We start from the raw sequence: 20,306 nt of genomic DNA, 5'->3' as shown, positions 1-20,306 counted from the left end.
GGCTGTCAAAAGTACAAAATTTCCTTTATTCCCTATATTTTTGGAATACTCATCTTTTTTCACTTGAATTGTTCGTTTAGGTATATATCAACATCCTGGAGGAATTAAATACCACAAAAGTGCTCTTGCTGCAAAAAACATAAAATGGCTGCCAAGATGGTGGCCAATAGGGTGACCAAAATGACAAAAGTGTGGTATTTTCACAACAATTTATTTTTAAACCTGCTTTCGCAAGCACAATCATACAAAATTATACCACATTCATCTACATTATTTTTCTGTGCGCATATAAGAATTATATAAGCTGAAATAACTCATCATGGTAATATATTTCATAATCAAAAACTGTAAATACCATACAATTTCATAAAAACAGATACATTGTGGGAAATAATTATTTACATGTATTATTTTATTCTATCATAGTTGTTTATCTTTTATTAATTTATTTTAACATAGTTGTAAATCGTTTGGAATGTAATTACTACTGAAAACATTTTAATAAAAAAATGAATAATTGACATTTAAAATGTTTAAAGAAAAATTATGAGATCGCCAAAAAAAAACACCCACCGCATCCTGATTAATATCGAGACTGGTCAGATGTCCACAGTTGAAGATGCACAGAGTTGATTTAAAACCATATCTTGCAGAAATGTGGACTTAACATTTTAGTTATATGATTCTGCCGGAAAGTTTTTTATTTCCAGTAAATGTACACTGGCTCCTGGCGGGCTCCTATAATCAGATGGCCCACATCCAAGCCCATTTTGGTGCCGGGGCCAGGCAACATTCTCACAAACGATCGAGATGGGGCCAACCTTGGTCTTGTACAACTTGGGCGGAACTTTCCCTCAGACAGCCTGATATGGCGCTTGGAATGTCTTGAGTGATACAACTGACCAATGCACTGTCATGTGTTTATATAGTGCACATGCATTTTGCCATGACCAACAAACTCTCTTGTGTTTATATAGTGCACAGTAATTTTGTAGCTTCCATATGCGAAAATTCAATATGTCGTCGGTTTTTATATTTTAATATAATATGTCTGTTATTTTATTGTCATTTGAGCTTTTTTTTATTTTAAATATGTCTGGTTATTTAATTGTCATATATGTCTCGTTTATTTTATTTGCCATACTGTGGCAGTGCTGAAAAATTATGTTTTCTGAGGGTAGGATGGGCATGCACATTTATTCTAAAACATTTATCTCTCCGAGCTAGTCTTAGCAGCAATGACTCAACACATTTACTCTAATGGACTCTGGGCTACATGCATAGTATATCAACCTAGTCCTTTCGGATAATTCCAAGTTATCAAAGATTAAGCTTAAAAAAATACAGTCAACTCTCGTTATCTCGACATCGGATATCTCGATTTTCTCAATATGTCAAAGTAAGCTCGATGTCCCAACTTTTTTCCTTTTTTATCTATATTAATAAACATTGCATATCTCGATTTTCGTTATGTCGAATAATTCGATATCTCGATATAAAAATTTGTCCTGAGTCCCGATTTTACATGTATTTACTGTGGTTTATCTCGAAGTGCGAATAACTGTCCCAGTGTCGGCAAAGGTCAGAAATTTTTTCTTTGATACTTCACCGTCACGCTGCTCCCGATACTGTGCGGTAGATAATTGATTCGTTAATTGCATCAATGAACACACGTGTGTCATGTTGTTAGCCATTAACACTTGAGTGAGGCCTGTCACTTTATAATCTGTGGGTTTATTTTATCCTGTACTAATAATCGATTGAACTTTGCATTTCAAACTACAAAATGTACATGTACAGTTCAGTATTCCCGAACGTGATTTACTCATGTTCAGATAAAAAACTCTCGTCTTCATTGGACGTCGATTGCATCATAACTTTAAATAGCAACTTAACCAGATGTTTACTCGACAGTTTAGAAAATGATAACCGTGTGTTTTCATGCAATTCAGTAACACGTAAAACCTCATTTTTCGGCGTAAGCTGTATTTAGCCAGCTTTTCACCCTGACTTGACCTTTGTAAGTGTCCAATAATATTCAAATAAAATTTCCCACGGCTAGGTACGAATGAATACACTTCATTTATTCCATTGGCTGATTTGAGTATAACACCAGAACATTGGAAACATATCCGCGTCTTTGTAACACTGTTTTACTGCATGAAACAATTTTATCTCTAATGAAAAGGCTCAATAGATAGAACAGTTTTACAATCAATTTTCGACATAAATACAGTTTGTGCGTTCACCTTTTATTTTCAGAGAATTACCAGCGCAAAAGCGTTTATACTAAAGGCTATATTCTCATATTTAGTACTTACTTGCATTGCATTTCAACCCGCGAGGTTTCGGTCAATACGCGGCCAGTGTGTGAAAGTCAGAGTTTATATACAGTTCATCACCGGAGTTCGCAGAAGGGGTTGCGATCTTTTCATTGAAGGAAAAAATTGGAATCTATGCTATTTTGTCTGATGGAGTAAATAGTTTGTTTAGTCGCTTTGTCGATATATCAATATTTTAGGCACAGCTGTTGCCTTGGTCGTGTACAGTTGGCGTAAACAAGCCGTCGTTTCAGCAGCAGAATTGTTACCTAACTTTAATGCATTGCATTCCAATCCGCAAGGTATCAAGGTCAGTTTGCGGTCAGTTGCAGAAATCTTTATATAAACGCTGTCTCGTAAACTTTGTGCACTTGAAGTCTGTTTTGATCAGAAAGATACTAAATAAAGATATTCGGCGATATTATTGTGGTATGTCAATCATCGATTTTTAATATGTTTTCAACATTTGCATGATAAGGACCAATTTTGATAAAATTAATTAGAAATATTTATCCATTTAGACCAGTTTATTAAGCATGAGCACAATAATTCACTACACTATAATTATGCAATTAAATAAGATTCGAGTATTGCCGGCTGACCTATATGCACTCATTTATTTTCATGTTTCTTGTGTTTTTCTATTCTGTAAATATAGATATCTGAGTAATAACATCACATAAAGCAAAATAAGCCACGAAATCTGGCGCAACACCCCGTAATTGATTTGCTTGTGATGTAGCTAAGAACTGCGCAGAAAAAGGCATCCGCTACTTTTTATCTCATAGAGATAACTTTTGATCGTTCATAAACATCGACCACAGTCAACGCCGTATATCTTTTTTAAAGATATTTCTTGTAAGCATTTAAATAGCAAATACAATCGTGCCTCCTAAAAACGTGTATATTATTAGGTAATAGATAGGGTAGTAGAGAGTATTATGCCACATGGTGACGGCTTTAGTTAGACCACTTAGCAAGTATATAGATGTTAAAAACAAGGTAAATTGTCGTCTCATTTTTTCGTTGAAAACGCCTAATCGGATATCTCGAACTCTCGTAATCTCAATATTTTTTCTTGTTCCCACCGACTTCGAGATAACGAGAGTAGACTGTAGTAGCAATACTGTAGGGGAAAAACATTTAGGTGTCAAATCGCTGGTTGAGCGATGATTGGTATTTTAATGTCCGAGTAAGTGTGTGAAAAGGTGGTATCGCTGGTTGTAAAAGTGTGATCGCAAGTGTAGCTATTATTGATATATTGAAAGAGTCATTTAAAAGTGTTATCGCAAGTGGAGCAATTATTGATATTAAAAGGGTAATGTAAAGGTGTGATCGCAAGTGTAGCGATTATTGATATTAAAAGAGTCATGTAAAAGTGTGATCGCAAGTGTAGCGATTATTGATATTAAAAGAGTCATGTAAAAGTGTGATAACACAAGTGTAGCGATTATTGATGTGTGATCGCAAGTGTAGCGATTATTGATATTAAAAGAGTCATGTAAAAGTGTGATGGCAAGTGTAGCCATTATTAATATAAAAAGAGTCATGTAAAAATGTGATCGCAAGTGTAGCGATTATTGATATTAAAAGAGTCATGTAAAAGTGTGATGACACAAGTGTAGCGATTATTGATGTGTGATCGCAAGTGTAGCGATTATTGATATTAAAAGAGTCATGTAAAAGTGTGATCGCAAGTGTAGCGATTATTGATATTAAAAGAGTCATGTAAAAGTGTGATCGTAAATAAAAGCGATCATTGATATTAAGAGTCATGTAAAAGTGTGATCGCAAGTGGAGCGATTCTCAATGGTCAAGCGATTGGCAGAACTAGGTTTAGCCCAGTCAAGTATATGGTTTCTCCTAGTTCGGTCGCTTGATGAGCAATAGCATTATTTTATTTTAGGCAGGGGGTGTTTCTGCTATAACGGTGTTACTTCACATCTGTAATTTTAATGTGTGCTCATCCACCCCCTGTAGGCATATTTTTAAAGTAGCCGGTTTCCACGAGTGAATAGCTGATCTTTCGGGGCTAGTGGTTACCACCGGCTGTTTTTCTGTTTAAAGCTGCGGCCATTATATCCCACTTTTTACTTGTATAATATATTAAATAGATCTGTTAGTAAATACTTTATGCAGCAGCATTCTATTACATTCTTGTGATGTTTATTGGGAGGCAAAATATATTGGAAGGGTGTCATTAAACTAGTTAACTGAAGCAATGTGTTGTTTAATCGTTGTAGTCGTAAAATAAATATGGTTGGTATAATTTGCTTGTAAATATGTTTAATGAGAACATAAACAAAGGTCAATATCATGAACAATGCTGCAAATGTCATTGTGTAACTTTGTGTAAATTGAAATTTGCTTAATTGTGTGACCCTCGCACGAAAGGACCAAAGGGCAATTTATGTCAACGGTTAACTAAATTTTTGTTAATAAATTTATTTAAATTTTAATTGTAAGAAAGGTGCCGCTTAATTTTTCTTCAAATGTGTTATAGTTTTCGGATGGTTCTAGAAGCCTGATACATTTTATCATCCAGGTTTTTTGCTTCACATCCAGACTATTATATGTAGATTAACTGCCTTCACTAACAAGAGCACCGCATAACGGGTGCCACGCTCGGCTGCAAGTGCAGTTTTGAATAAATGAAAGCTTGTCAGAATTTTTTTATATTTTTTTTAGAGGTCACAGTGACCTTTGACCTAGTGACCCAAAAATGGGTGTTGCCTGTAGAACTCATCAAGGTGCATCTACATATGAAGTTTCAAAGTTTAAAGTGGAAGCACTTTGATTTTAGAGACAATGTTATGGTTTTAGCACGACGATGACGGACGTTGGACGTCGGACAACGAGCTGGCTATGACAATACCTCGGGTTTTGTCCGAAAACAGCCGAGCTAAAAATGTTTCCGAATCTATGACTGCAACATCTTCAAAGCTCAACATTGTTTTGTACTAATCAGAATCAGAAAGCTTATATGCAATGAAGGCTGAAAATATTATTGGTTGAATATTTAAGATAACAGATTTATTTTGGAGGAAGCTTGCATGTTTGAAATAACTCAGATATCTATTAGCTTAAGGATAACACTAGTATAAGGGCATGGACTCAATTCACAGGAATGTGATAAAAGAACCACCTTAGGGAAGAAAAAGGCTGTAATCCCCATAAGGGGCTTGACTAAACAATTCATTTCTACATAGATTCAGTAAAGTTTATAACTATTTGTAAAATTAGTTTGCTATTAAAAGGTAGGGAATCAGCTGAAAGGAGGAAATATTATCACCCAAATTCTAAGCAGCAAACACACACAGCCCATATCTCCCTACCTGGTGAAGTTTGAGGGACATCCTTACGCCAGGGGCCACAACTCTTCTTAGCAGCTCCATATCAGCGAAGACCCACTCGTCTCGAGGGGAGGTGATACGGAAGTCTCCCTTGAACAGCTGGTGAAGTCCGTACAGGAAAAACTCAACACTGACAGAAAGAGAAATACATTTTCTTTGAATATAATAATCAGCTTTTAATATGCATCATATTCAACCAAATTTTCTGAGGGAGGGGGGGGGGGGGTCAAGAAACAAACAACAACTCTGTTCCGCCTATGGACTTGTAGCGTAATACAATAACTGTTCATATAAAAAGAGCTGTCAGAAGACAGCGCACTTTACTATTTGAGTGCTTGACAGTATAACGTAAGCAATCATGGGGAAATTGTTCATATTCAATAAGGTCAAGGTAACATAGTCATATTCTAACTGGAAGAGGACAATAATTGAAACATATTGATTGCTTATATTTCAAGAAGTGGTACATTATAGACGATTCTGAGTTCAGGTATATTTTCCTCTATCTATTGAATATTTGTAAAGACATACAACAAACTAATAAGATTATATTTCAAGTTTGATAGCAATAGCTTGGGTGGGCAGTTTTTCAAAAATAAAATTATAAAAATAAATATTTGTGGGTTTTTTACCATGTTTAAAAAAAACTAATCTTTTTTGGTAGGGGGTGGAGAGAGGGAATAATGTGGGGGTGTGGTCATTTATTAGATGATCTTTCGGGGCGCGGGGCATGGTTTGAGTGGAGTCCATTGTGGTATGTAAGTAAGTGTTGTTCTGTCAAAGTATGAATCAAATTTGATCATAAATAAAGAGGTTATGACAATTTTAGCAAAATTTTATAATTTGACCTTGAGAGTCAAGGTAATTCAAAGGTCAAGGTAAAATTCAACTTGCCAGGTACAGTACCCTCATGATAGTAAGAAAGTATTTGTAGTTTGAAAGCAATAGCCTTGATACTTTAGAAGTAAAGTGGATCTAAACACAAAATTTAAAAAAATATTCAAAGTTACTAACTCAACCGTGGTGTAATGGATATGGTGTCTGCCTTGCGACCGGGAGGTCACGGGTTCGATCCCCACCGTGGGAGCGTTCTTTAGATTTCCCCCAAAGACACCAAGTACTGGTTCTAGGCCCAGGAAACGGACTCGAGAGCGTTTATATAAGCCTAAGGCTTTCGACGCAATCGAGCTAAAATAAATAGGTTTAAACTAAACAAGAGGCCCATGAGGGCCTGAATTGCTCTACTGGCTGGAATCAATAGGGCTCAAGCCCTTGATAGTATGAACAATCTGAGTAAGTTTTAAATAAACAGACCCAAAATGGGAAATTTATCACATAAACAAGAAGAAACGTAAAATTTAAACTTCAAATGGCTCCTTTTCAACAATAAGTTGGACAAATTTTCTTCACTCTCAATGGGGTTCTGGCCCTTGATGATATAAAACATCCGTTGAAGTTTCAAAAGGATAGAACTTTATATGTAAACAAACAAGAAATGTGTTTGTCGGAAACACTATGTCCCCTTCTGCGCCGCTTTCAATTATTATTATTTTTACCTTTGACCTTGAAAGATGACCTTGACCTTGACCTTTCACCACTCAAAATGTGCAGCTCCATGAGATACACATGCATGCCAAATATGTAGTTGCTATCTTCAATATTGCAAAAGTTATGGCAAAATGTTAAAGATTTATATTTTTTTCTCAAATTCAAGGGGAGATCATTCTGGACTTATAACTCCGATATTGCTCATTTTCAATAGGGTTTGACTCATCATTCTGATAAAGACACTTTGCAAGTTGGGAAATGATTGGATGAAAACTGTGGACTTTATTGCGTAAACAAGCCTTATTTCACAATTTTCTCAAATTCAAGGGGAGATAATTCTGGACTTTTTTACTCTGATCTAACCCATTTTCAATAGGGTTCGAGTCCTCATTAATATAAAGACAATGAACAAGTTTGAAAAGAATCGGATGAAAACTGTGGACTTTATTGCGTAAACAAGCCTTATTTTACAATTTTCTCAAATTCAAGGGGAGATAATTCTGGACTTTTTACTCTGATGTAACTCATTTTCAATAGCGTTCGAGTCCTCATTAATATAAAGACACTGAACAAGTTTGAAAAGAATCGGATGAAAACTGTGGACTTTATCGCATAAACAAGAAAAAGTCTAACGCACGCACGGACGACAGAAACCACGCCATGACATAAGCTCTTCAGGCCTTCGGCCAGTAGAGCTAAAAAGAGCCAAAATTCCGTCAAAATGACAATAAGAGTTATGCAACTTTTCCTGTACAGTCCCCTTATGATAGTTAGCGAATGTTCCAATTCTGAATGCAATAGCTATGATACTTTTTTTAAATTTTAAATTTAAATTTTTAATTTTCTAAATATAAAAGGGGCCATTATTCTGTTAAAATGCCAGTCAGAGTTACATAACTTTGCCTGCACAGTCCCCTTATGAAAATAAGTAAGTGTTGCAAGTATGAAAGCAATAGCATTGATACTTTAGGAATAAAGTGGACCTAAACACAAAACTTAACCAAATTTGCAATTTTCTACGTATAAACAGGGAACATAATTCTTACAGAATGCTTGTTACAGTTGTCTGCTCTTGTTTATAGATTGGGGTCATGTTGGTTAAGAAGTATTCAAAATATGAAAGCAATATGTCAAGGGACATAGAAAATAGTTGAGGTGGAACGCAAACTTTAACATAGATTTATCAATAATATGCATATTCAAAGTGGAAAAAGGGCCATAATTCTTACAAAATGCTTGTTACAGTTGTCTGTGCTCTTGCTTATAGCTTGGATTCATGTTGATAAAGAAGTATGTAAATATTTCATATATAATAGTCGAGCTAAAAATACCAAAGTTGTAAACATTTCAACAGAATATTAACTACCCAAACTTACACATTGCCTTCCCAGAATGATCAAATGAAATGTTTAAAAGGATGATGATATTTTATCAGCTGTGATAAATACCTGCTAGAGCCATTGTTATGGGAGGCATTTCCGAGTGCTCTTCTACCCAGCAAACTGAGTGCAAAACATAGGGAAACCAGCAGGGAATCTCTGCCACACTCCACCGTCTGAAACAAGTTATACATAAGGAGTATTAGGCCAGTTGAATGTTCATACAGAATGTATCAGTCTAATAGCTTGCAAGCCAACACTGATACATATTTTTTGCTGAACAATGACAACATGTACAAAGAAGTCTGGCTCGTATACTAATACAAGATCATATATGCAGTAAGTAAAATAAGACTTTTTCCCTGTCTACATGTATTTCAGTGATTTATTATGCCTGTATTTTGATAAGATTTTTGAAAATTTATTTAATAAAAGCGAGCACACTTTCAACAATCATTATTCCAGCTACCATTCCAGCACCGCCACCCACATCATAAACATTAAAACAGCAGCTGCCTTAACTTTCTAGTTCTTATGTCCAAGACCCTTTCCTTTATTTATTTGCAACATTTGAACACTCAAAAAGCATGTAATCCTTTCAATTAACAGAGCCTACAAAGAATTGAATCAGATTTATTCGATATCTAAAATATAAACAAACAATTATAACCTTTTCTCTCCTAGACGCACAGTACTGTATCCATTCATAGTATTTGCCACAGAAACTCTTGCGGGAGATTCCAGAACTGTGCGATGCATAATCATCGTCCACCTCGGCTGTGAATATGTGGTCAACATCAACATAGTCGTCGCTAGCAACCGTTGCTAGGGCCTCCATGATGGTGGGATTTTCCAGCCACTGCTCAAGGCGCGGAGATCGTACGGTGTAATATATGATGCTCTGGAATTGAAATTAAAAACATGTGGATCTGTTTACATTTCAAATTTGCAATGTTTTGAACTGCAAGTCAGAGAAATCAAACCATCTTTATTGTGCCACAACAAATTCCTATTTTCAGCATTTTTTGAGAAATAATTGACTTCAGCAAAATTCTGTAACATTAAACATAAATTTTAAGCCACTTGTATCATGAATCCAGCAATAAACTCAAGGGGACATTAACCTCTTGATTTAATGTAGTTTAAGGTATGAACATTGCTAGGGTTTTTCACATATCATCACCTAATGTTAGAAAAAGTGATGTTTCATCAAAAAAATTCTTGTACTTACTGAAAGCTTACCGTTAAGTTAAAAGCCATGATTGGATCTTAGTGACAGTGTATTATTCTATTAAAGGCTCTATAAAGGTGAAGATACGTAATTATTTACAGATTTTTAAATATTTTTTTCATATTTTATTTATAAAGGTTATCAAAAAACAATATATATATATGCTATTTGACATAATAATAACAAAATTAGCAATACAAATTGTTTTGGGCTCAAAATAAAGTGTCCTCCAAGTCAATTGTGTTTACAAACAATCAGTTTATTTACATCACTGTTTACTCGCGAAAGAGAAAGTGAAAGTGACTCGGGTCACCAAAAATATAACGATGACTTTTAACGTTTTCCGGTATCACTCACAAAGTAGGTCTTTTCTAAATGGTTAAAACGTTTGTAGTGATCTAATAAGTTAATTTCTGCTGGTATAAAGTTGTTAAAATAGAATTAAAATAGAATTTTCTTTCGGCTATTTTTAGCATATGTCAACGCTCTGAGGCTACACATCACGTTAGTTGCAAAAATGTAAACATTTCTTCCAATTATGAAACGGGTTTATCTTCCATAATTCTTGACAACATTGTACCTAAGCTGTGTTATTAGCAGTTTTTATGCAAGAGTAACTGAAATCAGGTAAAAATTAGACCAGTCGATATGCATAATAATTGGATTTGTGACCTTTATAGAGCCTTTAAGAAAACTTTGGCAAATATAGTCTACATAACATAATAAATATTTACTATCAATAGTGTTTGTCAAACTTTGGTCTGCATGATTTTTTATGAGGATTCTTCAGTAATATTTATTATGTATAAAGTTCCAGGTAAAAGTAATGCATACCTGTATATAGTACATGATGAGGACCTTCCTGAAGTCGAACACGCCCACCATGGAGGCGGCATTGTTGTCAGAGATGCTGTAGCCCTCAAGCACGTACTTGGTCACCACGACTTCCCACGCTAACCAGCGCTGGTTGAACGCAGCGTTCATGGACAGGAAATGGGGCAAGTGTCCTGGCTCGCAGCAACAGAACTCTGCACATAAATTAAGGATTGATACATACCCGGTATATATATTGTTGTTTGTAAGCAAGGACCAATGTTGTTTTTTTAGATTTGTTGCCCAGGCAACAAGAGCACCGCTTAACGGGTGCCACGCTCGGCTGCGGGTGCATTTTTGAAGAAATGAAAGCTTGTCAGAATTATTTTTTTTTTTTTTTTTTTTTAAGAGGTCACAATTACCTTGACCTTTGACCTAGTGACCCAAATATGAGTGTGGTGTGTAGAACTCATCAAGGTGCAGCTACATATGAAGTTTCAAAAATTGTAGGTGGAAGCACTTTGATTTTAGAGCCAATGTTCAAAACCTTGACAAAATGTTAAGGTTTTAGCACGACGCGGACGACACGACGACAGACACAACACGACACAACACGAGGAGCTGGCTATGACAATACCTCGGGTTTTTTCCGAAAACAGCCGAGCTAATAAAACCAAGAGAGCAAGATTCCTTGTGGTTTGTAGCCGCATGTCCGGATGATAGCTATTTATTTGCTAATAAATAATGAAAAAATTAGTTTCATTTAAACAATATTTGACTAATAGTTTGGCAATAGAACTGAAAGCTATTTTTAACTATGCTCCTCACAGTTTCCAGACTTCTTGTATCATTGCTTATGACATGTATTCCTTTCAAAATTGTTGCAGTTTTTTGTAGATTAAAAAGAAAACAACCCAGTATTATGTCAGAATGACAATTTTAGAGGCACGCATACATTTAAAAAACTTTTATATGGCAGCTTCAATGTCTAATCTCAACTAGCAATTCCTAAAAGAGATATTCACTGCCAAATAAATTTTGTTAATTAATGGGTGCAGAATTTAAAGAAAAGGTTTGCCTCATTGATATATTTACATCAATGAAGATTCGTATTGAAATCTTATATCATATCTGATATATATTAGCCCTGAAAAATTACATCATACGAAAACAACAAATGGCAATATTTCTTACTTTATAAATTGAAGAGGTAAGGTTCTTGCGCATGGATGGCACTTCTAATTGATATCTATACAACCATGAAATTTCATGTTGAAATTGTTTTCAGTTTCTGAGATATAGCCGTGAAAAATCTGTGACAGACCAATAGATGTAAGGACAACACCAAAACTATATCCCTCTTCCTTCTGCGAGAGATAACAAAATCTGTGTTTTGTACTTAATATTAATATTTTTAAGCTATTGCTTCAACGATAAATGTCTTTGCTATTTAATTGCACTTTAAAAGTCATGACTTCCCACCTTCGTTATCCTCAACCCCTTCTGTAATGGCCTCTACCTCTCGCTGCTGGCAGTAAGTTCCTGAAATATAAAACACAACAAGTAGGTAAAGACCCCACTTTATAGTCTTATTAACCCATTTATGCCTAGTGGACTCTCTCATCCTAAATAGGATCAACTGATTTCCAAGATTAGGGATGTCTAGTATATTTATTTCTATATTTAGAATATTTCTTACTGAAATTCCTTTAAGCAAACAGCGTAGACACAGATGAGACGCCACATCATGTGGCGTCTCATCTGGTTCTACGCTGTTTGCCAAGGCCTTTTTCGAGACACTAGGCAATAATGGGTTAATGTTTTACTTGACTGAGAGGATCTTTTATCTCTTTCAGCTTTCACGTTTATCTGGTTTCAAACACACATAACAAATTTAACAAATGAAATAATTTCCAGAAATTTTTCTGAAAACACAAATAAACATAAATTCTTAAGCTTAGAATTGATATTGTACATATCACTTGATCATTCAATACTTGAATCTGTATTTCTTATAAAGTTAACCACACAAGTAAGCCAATCTACACCATATCATTTGATCATTCAATACTTATATCTGTATTTCTTATAAAGTTAACCGCACAAGTAAGCCAATGTACACAAACACAGAAAAAACTTAACAGTAAAGTACTGAGCAAGTTGTTTTCATATTAACATTTCTGTTTAAATAGATATACTTCCATGATAAAGACAGTTAACCATGAATCTGTTATATTTGAATTTCATTTCTTAATAACATACAAACATTTCACCCTTAATGCTTGGTATGTTGTTCAAAGAGCATCAATGCAAGTGTCTTACCCCTGAATTCCAGACCCCTGAGTTGGAATGTGACCAGCCCGTTGCCCATCTCTATGATGTGAACAAGGGCATTGAGAGAGTCAGATGCCATGATAAAGATGTCCCCTTGCTCTGCGTTACCCCAGCGACCCATGAGCAGGTCCCCGCCAAGGCTGTGCTGTAGCGAGCGGGTGAGGTGCTCATAGAAGATGGAGTTCAGGTTGTTGTCATCAGCACCTAGAAGGGGAATACAAATTTAATGATTTTCTGTAGTCTTTCCAGTCATTTGTTGAAAAAGTTGCAAGGGCATTTGGATTGGGAAAATAATTTTTTTTCATTGAACTTTTAAAACTCCCAATACAGAAACAGTCCATAATATCATTTCTATAACATAAAATATGCTATAAAATAAAATATGAAATTACTCATCAATGAGTGGTCATTGTATAACTAAATTGTGATTTGCAGGGAGATATACACTCTAAGACTGGAGGAATTGGACTTTAAAATGCGTCACAAGAGGAGTAGTCACAAAATGCCTTAACCCTTTGCATGCTGGGTAAACTGCTAAAATGTCGTCTGCTGAATTTCTAAAATTAGCATTTTCTTCGATTTTTTTCAAAGAATACTATCAGAATAGCAAACAGTTTGGATCCAGATGAGACGCCACGTTCTGTGGCGTCTCATCTGGATCCAAACTGTTTGCAAAGGCCTTCAAAATTCGGTTCCAGCACTGTGAGGGTTAACAACAAGACATATGGATGAACAAGACTATTGCCAAGCAATTAAAGTCCCCTACCGGCTCCACCATTGTCAGAGATTCCACCATTGTCAGATTTTGTTGTTGTTGTTGCCATAGCAACCAGAATTTTTGAAGTAGGAACAAAATTAAATGACGTGCATAATGTCCATATTGCCATCAATCCATGTTGGAAGTTTCATAAAAAAACTTATAGTTATCGCAGGATCCAGAAAACCACAATTTTCAGCAGTATTTCTAGTCTATTTGTTGCCATAGCAACCATAATTTTTTACGTAGGATCAAAATGAAATGACGTGCATAATGTCCATATTTCCATCTATCCATGTTTCAAGTTTCATGAAAAATATGAAGAACTTTTAAAGTTATCGCAGGATCCAAAAAAACACCATTTTCAGCAGTATTTCTAGTCTATTTGTTGCCATAGCAACCAGAATTTTTTACATAGGAACAAAATGAAATGACGTGCATAATGTCCATATTGCCATCTATCCATGTTTCAAGTTTCATGAAAAAACATGAAGAACTTTTAAAGTTATCGCAGGATCCAAAAAACCACCATTTTCAGCAGTATTTCTAGTCTATGTGTTGCCATAGCAACCAGAATTTTTGACGTAAGATCAAAATGAAATGACGTGCATACTGTCCATATTGCCATCTATCCATGTTTCAATTTTCATGAAAAAATATGAAGAACTTTTAAAGTTATCGCAGGATCCAGAAAACCACCATTTCCAGCAGTATTTCTAGTCTATTTGTTGCCATAGCAACCAGAATTTTTGATGTAGGAACAAAATGAAATGACGTGCATAATGTCCATGTTGCCATCTATCCATGTTTCAAGTTTCATGAAAAAATATTAAGAACTTTAAAAGTTATGGCAGGATCCAGAAAAGTGTGACAGACTCACAGACTGACGGACATACAGAGCGCAAACCTCAAGTCCCCTCTGGTGAAACTGGTAGGGGACTAACAAGTGTAATGCTTACCCAATATGTGGGGGCATAAATCAACATCTATTCTGCTCCATTCTAGAGCATACATGATTAATATTTCCTCTGATTTAATCATTTTTGTGATCAGTCCAGTTACACTAAAACTTCAATCCTCTTCAATACTCATCACAGTAAAACATGAAATTTAGTGAACAAAAAAAAGACACATTTTTCCATCATTCAACCTCAGTTATCGTACCAACCTGTGTTCCTCTCTAGCTGCTGTGAGAGCCTTGTATTGCTATGGTCCACACGCTTTGTACTGAAATAGAACAGAAAATTACAAATAAGTACTGATTCTTTTAAAAAAACATAATGCAAAAGTACATATTTGTCCCTTCTAAATAGTTGTTATAAATACATATAACTAAACAAAATAATTTGCTCAAAATTACTTGTTATACATTAGCCCAATATACTACAACTTCAACACTTTTATAACAACAGTTGTATGCATGAATTTTACACAATGCAAGTGAATAGTGAACTTAAAACAGAAACTTTAACATTGGCAATAACCACAATACTGAATAATGTAAAGTTCTAAAATTCATGACATTCCTTAAGCATCTTAAAATTTACGAATATGTCATTTTATTAAAAAATATTTAAATAAGTATTTATAATATCCTATACCTTGCTTCTGGTTTATTACAATCATTACCAATATTTGTATCAGCGTTTTTATTTGCTACATTTTCTCTTACTTACCGATTTCAGGACATTCTTTTGGGAAACTATCCGTAGCAATGTCAAACGAAGTGATGTCAAAAATGTATCAGAAAGTTCTCACAAAATGTGCACGGGTCCTTTTACGGCTAGCTTTCAAATAAAATATGGTTCAATTTAAGTTACAATTTCCCGAATGGTAAGGGACCTTGTTAATAATGAGTCCATGAGTAGACTGGTTTTACTCACTTGTAGTCCTTCTCCCAGAACTTGACTGGTCGCACATAGGAGGTAATGAAAATGGCACTGCCCAAAAATGGGTTGAGTGGCGTTGAGAATAAAGCTGACACCCCCGCTTGCAGAAACAACATGGCAGAATCTAGTATTTTGTCAAGGACATTAATGGGATGAATTGTATACAATTATGTACGGAAAAAAAACTTTGGAGCAGATTTTATCTATAAGATATTTTAAGTGTTTTTTGCAATGTTTATATGGTTGAAATAAACATTTATATAAAATTATTAGCCATACAAAATTACTTTGGCAAATGGTTTAATCATCAATAACAAACTAAGCCACCAGTGAAAGATTAAATAAAATATCAAATTAAAGGTATTAAACCAAACATAGAATTGAAGAAGTACATACGGATACATGTACTTTAACAACAATCTGGTAAATTTTCCCCAGAATATGGACCATGGCAATGGTAATCTTAACACTTTTCCACTCAGAAGCAAAGTGAAAATAGCAATATGCAACCAGCATAAATGAAGCCTTTAAAAAAGTGAATTTTATAATAAAGGTCTTTAATTTAATTTGATTTTGTATGGGAAAACAAAAGAATTCAACATTGTATCTGAGTGTCAAAGGATTAAGACAGAGGGCAAGTATAAGATCATTTGATGCAAAACACACCAACAAGACATCTATCGGATTCTATCCGATAAAACACAAACACACCATGCAAGCCATTGCAAAGGACATTCAAGTCGTTGCTATGGACATGCAAGCCGTTGCTAAGGAAATGCAAGCCATTGTCAAGGATACGAGGTACACTGAAAGGCTGTGCAAAGGCGTGGAAGGCCGAGCCCCAGGTAATCTGCCAGGGGGCGATGTAAGTGATGATAAACTTCATCTTCAAGTACAGGTCATAGAACTGAAAAAGAAAACCATAGGGGACAATGTATATGATAACAAGCAAATTCGTTGAATTGATATCCCCCGCCAATATACTTCTGGACACAAAAGTTTTCTGGACGGATAGACAACGCCAACGTGCATCATCCTCTTATCCATATATTATACTCCTACCAAGTTTCAATGAAATCCGTCAAAGCACTTCCAAGATATGGCTCCAGACACAAAAAAGCATTTTTTCAAGATACAAAGGGCCATAACTCCGTTATTAACAAATGGTGTACAATGCCATTTGGCGTGCATCATCTTCTTATCCATATATATACTCATACCAAGTTTCAATGAAATACGCGAAAGCACTTCCAAGATATGGCTCCGGACACAAAAGTGCCGGACGAACAGAAAGACGAAAGGACGGACGGACAACGCCAAAACAATATCCCTCCGCCTATGTTGGGGGATATTAAACTTCATTTTCAAGAACATGACAACTTAAATACAAAACCATAGTGTGGAGATAAAAGAACAAGAAAATAATCATGTATGCAAGTTGCAACGTACAACAACTATTGGAAAACTCAATGGTCAAGTGTCCTTTGAGAAAACATATCATGTTCCATTGTATATCTAGTGTACAAAACTTGTGTGCAAAATCTCTTGCAATGAGCAATAAATAAGTAATTTGTCAATTTTAATTACTTAGCTTGCTATAAAAACAAGTCAACAAGTCTTTTCCCAAAAACATCGCCACATTAAAACAGATGAAGGTAGGATTTTCTGGTCATGATCAATGTTCCTATGAAGTTTCATGATCCTAGGCCTAAGCGTTCTTGAGTTATCATCCGGAAACCATCTGGTGGACGGACCGACAGACCAACCGACCGACCGCCATGTGCAAAACAATATACCCCCTCTTCTTTGAAAGGGGGCATAATAAATCTACTGAAGAAAAGTATTTTAAAGCACCACCATGAGTTTTTCATGGAAATGTTTCCATATCTAAACCCTAAGATAATCTCTCATACCTTCATGAAAATGATGGCAACAAAGAAGTAGTCAATGATCATGGTTTCTGACGCCCAACGCATGTCATACTTGAAGAACAGTGTGGTGAAGGCTAGGATCATGTGCTGTTTCGGCGTGTTGGAAAACGTGAATCGCAGCATCTTTAGCGAGCATATTGCCAGGACAAGCGGACCAACACTGAAATCAAACATTGAAACATGCATGTCAACTATGTCAAATCTACAACTTAAAAGCTGTTATTGTATCAAAAACTACACTGTGTTGTTTACATGTGACATTTAAAGCAATACTTTGTAACTACTTGCGACTTACAGTTTTCATGAACAGATGATATGTAACCTACATAATCCTAACAATTATAAGTACATACTAATAATTTACTCTGAGAATGATACAGTGGGTACAAAGGTAAAGATCTGAACAATACTATCTCTTTACATTTTGTTTCTATTTAACTCTTCTAGTGCTGGAACAGAATTTTGAAGGCCTTTGCAAACAGTTTGGATCCAGATGAGACGCCACAGAGCGTGGCGTCTCATCAGGATCCAAACTGTTTGCTATTCTGATAGTGTTCTTTGAAAAAAATCAAAGAAAATGCTAATTTTAGAAATTCAGCAGACAACATTTTAACAAACAACAAATTTCCCAGCATGCAAAGGGTTAATCTGTTTTCTTCAATCTGTCTTTCAAAATGGTAATGGTCGACACCCAGTAACACTTGGTGTGCACATCGGCACTAAAAGGAATATGGCTTGAAAATTGCTTAACTTACATAATACAGTAGATAATAAATCATACATACTAGTCTCCGAACTTGCATATGACCACAGGCACAGAGCGTGTCAGTGCGCACATCATGATGACTGGGTACATGCCGTTACGCTCTATGAACCTCAGCCAGATGTAGAGCTTCTCAAAGCACATGATCTTAGCAGGGCCTGGAGGCGTACAAAGTCATTTCATTTTAATTCTATTTCAAAATGACCATTATTTATTGGATAATACATTGTTGTTATTTTTTTTCAAATTGTGTATGTTCGGAACATGTGAACATATAATTTAAAAATTTTGAAAATGAGTTATTTAAAGGCATCTGGCTATAAATGATTCAATTCCAACAAATCTTTTTATTTGATATGTTAAAAAAAACACTTAAAATTAAAACATATATCTAATTTCTAAAAAGATTAGACAGAAGTAGGAATGAAAATATAATTATAAGTTGAAAGAAATTCAGATAATTAAAGTTTGAGGTAATGAATAATAATAAACCATTTTTTGGGGGCATAGTTTTTTTAGGGAAAAATAAATTACTAGAATATCCAGCCTTTGTTCCTTTTTCTTAATGGTATTCTTTAACTGCCATTTAACATTCATACTTTGGCTACAATGATATAATGGTAGTCTAGTAAATATTAAGTCTGCCCAGTGATCAGAAGGTTCTGGTTTTGAACCCCACTCAGAATTTTCTCCAAAACACCTGAGCACTGGTTCTACCCAGACTCAAGAGTCGTCCATTAACCTAAATTATTTATATGTAATGGAATTAGAATAGACAGGTTCATAAATCTTAATCAATGGGATCGAAAGCCTTGCCTACCTCTGGCCTCATACATGTCTCGTTCCTCGCTCTTGAGCATTGGATGGGAGCAGCAGAGCCACGGCATCTCTTTACGCAGCATTGGTATGACGTAGTGAATGAGGAACCCGATACCAGCCACAGTGAAATACAGCACTTGATCTATCAGTGGCTGAAAGACATACATCAGTATGGCGTTGTGAATGAGGAACCCGATACCAGCCACAGTGAAATACAGCACTTGATCTATCAGTGGCTGAAAGACATACATTAGTATGACGTAGTGAATAAGGAACCCGATACCAGCCACAGTGAAATACAGCACTTGATCTATCAGTGGCTGAACGACATACATCAGTATGGCGTTGTGAATGAGGAACCCAATACCAGCCACAGTGAAATACAGCACTTGATCTATCAGTGGCTGAAAGACATACATCAGTATGACGTAGTGAATGAGGAACCCTATACCAGCCACAGTGAAATACAGCACTTGATCTATCAGTGGCTGAAAGACATACATCAGTATGACGTAGTGAATGAGGAACCCGATACCAGCCACAGTGAAATACAGCACTTGATCTATCAGTGGCTGAAAGACATACATCAGTATGACATAGTGAATGAGGAACCCTATACCAGCCACTGTGAAATACAGCACTTGATCTATTAGTGGCTAAAACACATACATAGGTATGTCGTAGTGAATGAGGAACCCCATACCAGCCACAGTGAAATACAGCACTTGATCTATCAGTGGCTGAAAGACATACATCAGTATGAAGTAGTGAATGAGGAACCCCATACAAGCCACAGTGAAGTACAGCACTTGATCTATCAGTGGCTGAAAGACACACATCCGTATGACTTAGTGGATGAGAAACCAAATATTACCCACAGTCAAATACAGCACTTGATATATCAGTGGCTAAAATACATACAGTGAGGGATTTGCTCATATCCAGTCTATTTGAAATATAACTTGTTTAGAATTCAACTAGTCTGTAGGTACATACCACTTATTTCTTTGAAACAAATTTGTCCCATGAATATTCATATTTCGACATAACAATGAAGCTCACTTTTATTTAAATGATATTGCATAACCATAAGGTTCATTCTAATTTTGTTTATTCATGTAAATTCGAAAAAAGACTGGTTATCAGTGGAAATTCAAATCTGATCGTC

At 35.5% G+C, this 20,306-nt stretch overlaps 1 protein-coding gene across 3 annotated transcripts in view; it reads right to left on the bottom strand.

The window, feature by feature from the left end:
• LOC127871664 (pecanex-like protein 1) overlaps nucleotides 1-20,306 on the bottom strand; it is a 69,892-nt gene that overhangs the window by 16,039 nt on the left and 33,547 nt on the right. For all 3 annotated transcript variants that reach the window (XM_052414787.1, XM_052414789.1, XM_052414788.1), the window contains 12 exons: nucleotides 19,140-19,290; nucleotides 18,342-18,477; nucleotides 17,539-17,716; nucleotides 16,424-16,532; nucleotides 15,620-15,749; nucleotides 14,905-14,963; nucleotides 12,968-13,183; nucleotides 12,128-12,187; nucleotides 10,667-10,860; nucleotides 9,272-9,502; nucleotides 8,671-8,777; nucleotides 5,657-5,804 (listed from right to left, as the gene is read on the bottom strand). In XM_052414787.1, coding sequence (XP_052270747.1) covers nucleotides 5,657-5,804; nucleotides 8,671-8,777; nucleotides 9,272-9,502; nucleotides 10,667-10,860; nucleotides 12,128-12,187; nucleotides 12,968-13,183; nucleotides 14,905-14,963; nucleotides 15,620-15,749; nucleotides 16,424-16,532; nucleotides 17,539-17,716; nucleotides 18,342-18,477; nucleotides 19,140-19,290 — 1,719 coding nt within the window. The remainder of the gene's footprint in view (nucleotides 1-5,656; nucleotides 5,805-8,670; nucleotides 8,778-9,271; nucleotides 9,503-10,666; nucleotides 10,861-12,127; nucleotides 12,188-12,967; nucleotides 13,184-14,904; nucleotides 14,964-15,619; nucleotides 15,750-16,423; nucleotides 16,533-17,538; nucleotides 17,717-18,341; nucleotides 18,478-19,139; nucleotides 19,291-20,306) is intronic.

The sequence above is a fragment of the Dreissena polymorpha genome, chromosome 3 (genome assembly GCF_020536995.1).
Source record: "Dreissena polymorpha isolate Duluth1 chromosome 3, UMN_Dpol_1.0, whole genome shotgun sequence".
In the NCBI taxonomy this organism is placed as follows: domain Eukaryota; kingdom Metazoa; phylum Mollusca; class Bivalvia; order Myida; family Dreissenidae; genus Dreissena; species Dreissena polymorpha.
The sequence above is the reverse complement of the archived record's forward strand: the minus strand, read 5'-3'. Positions and strand labels throughout refer to the sequence as shown.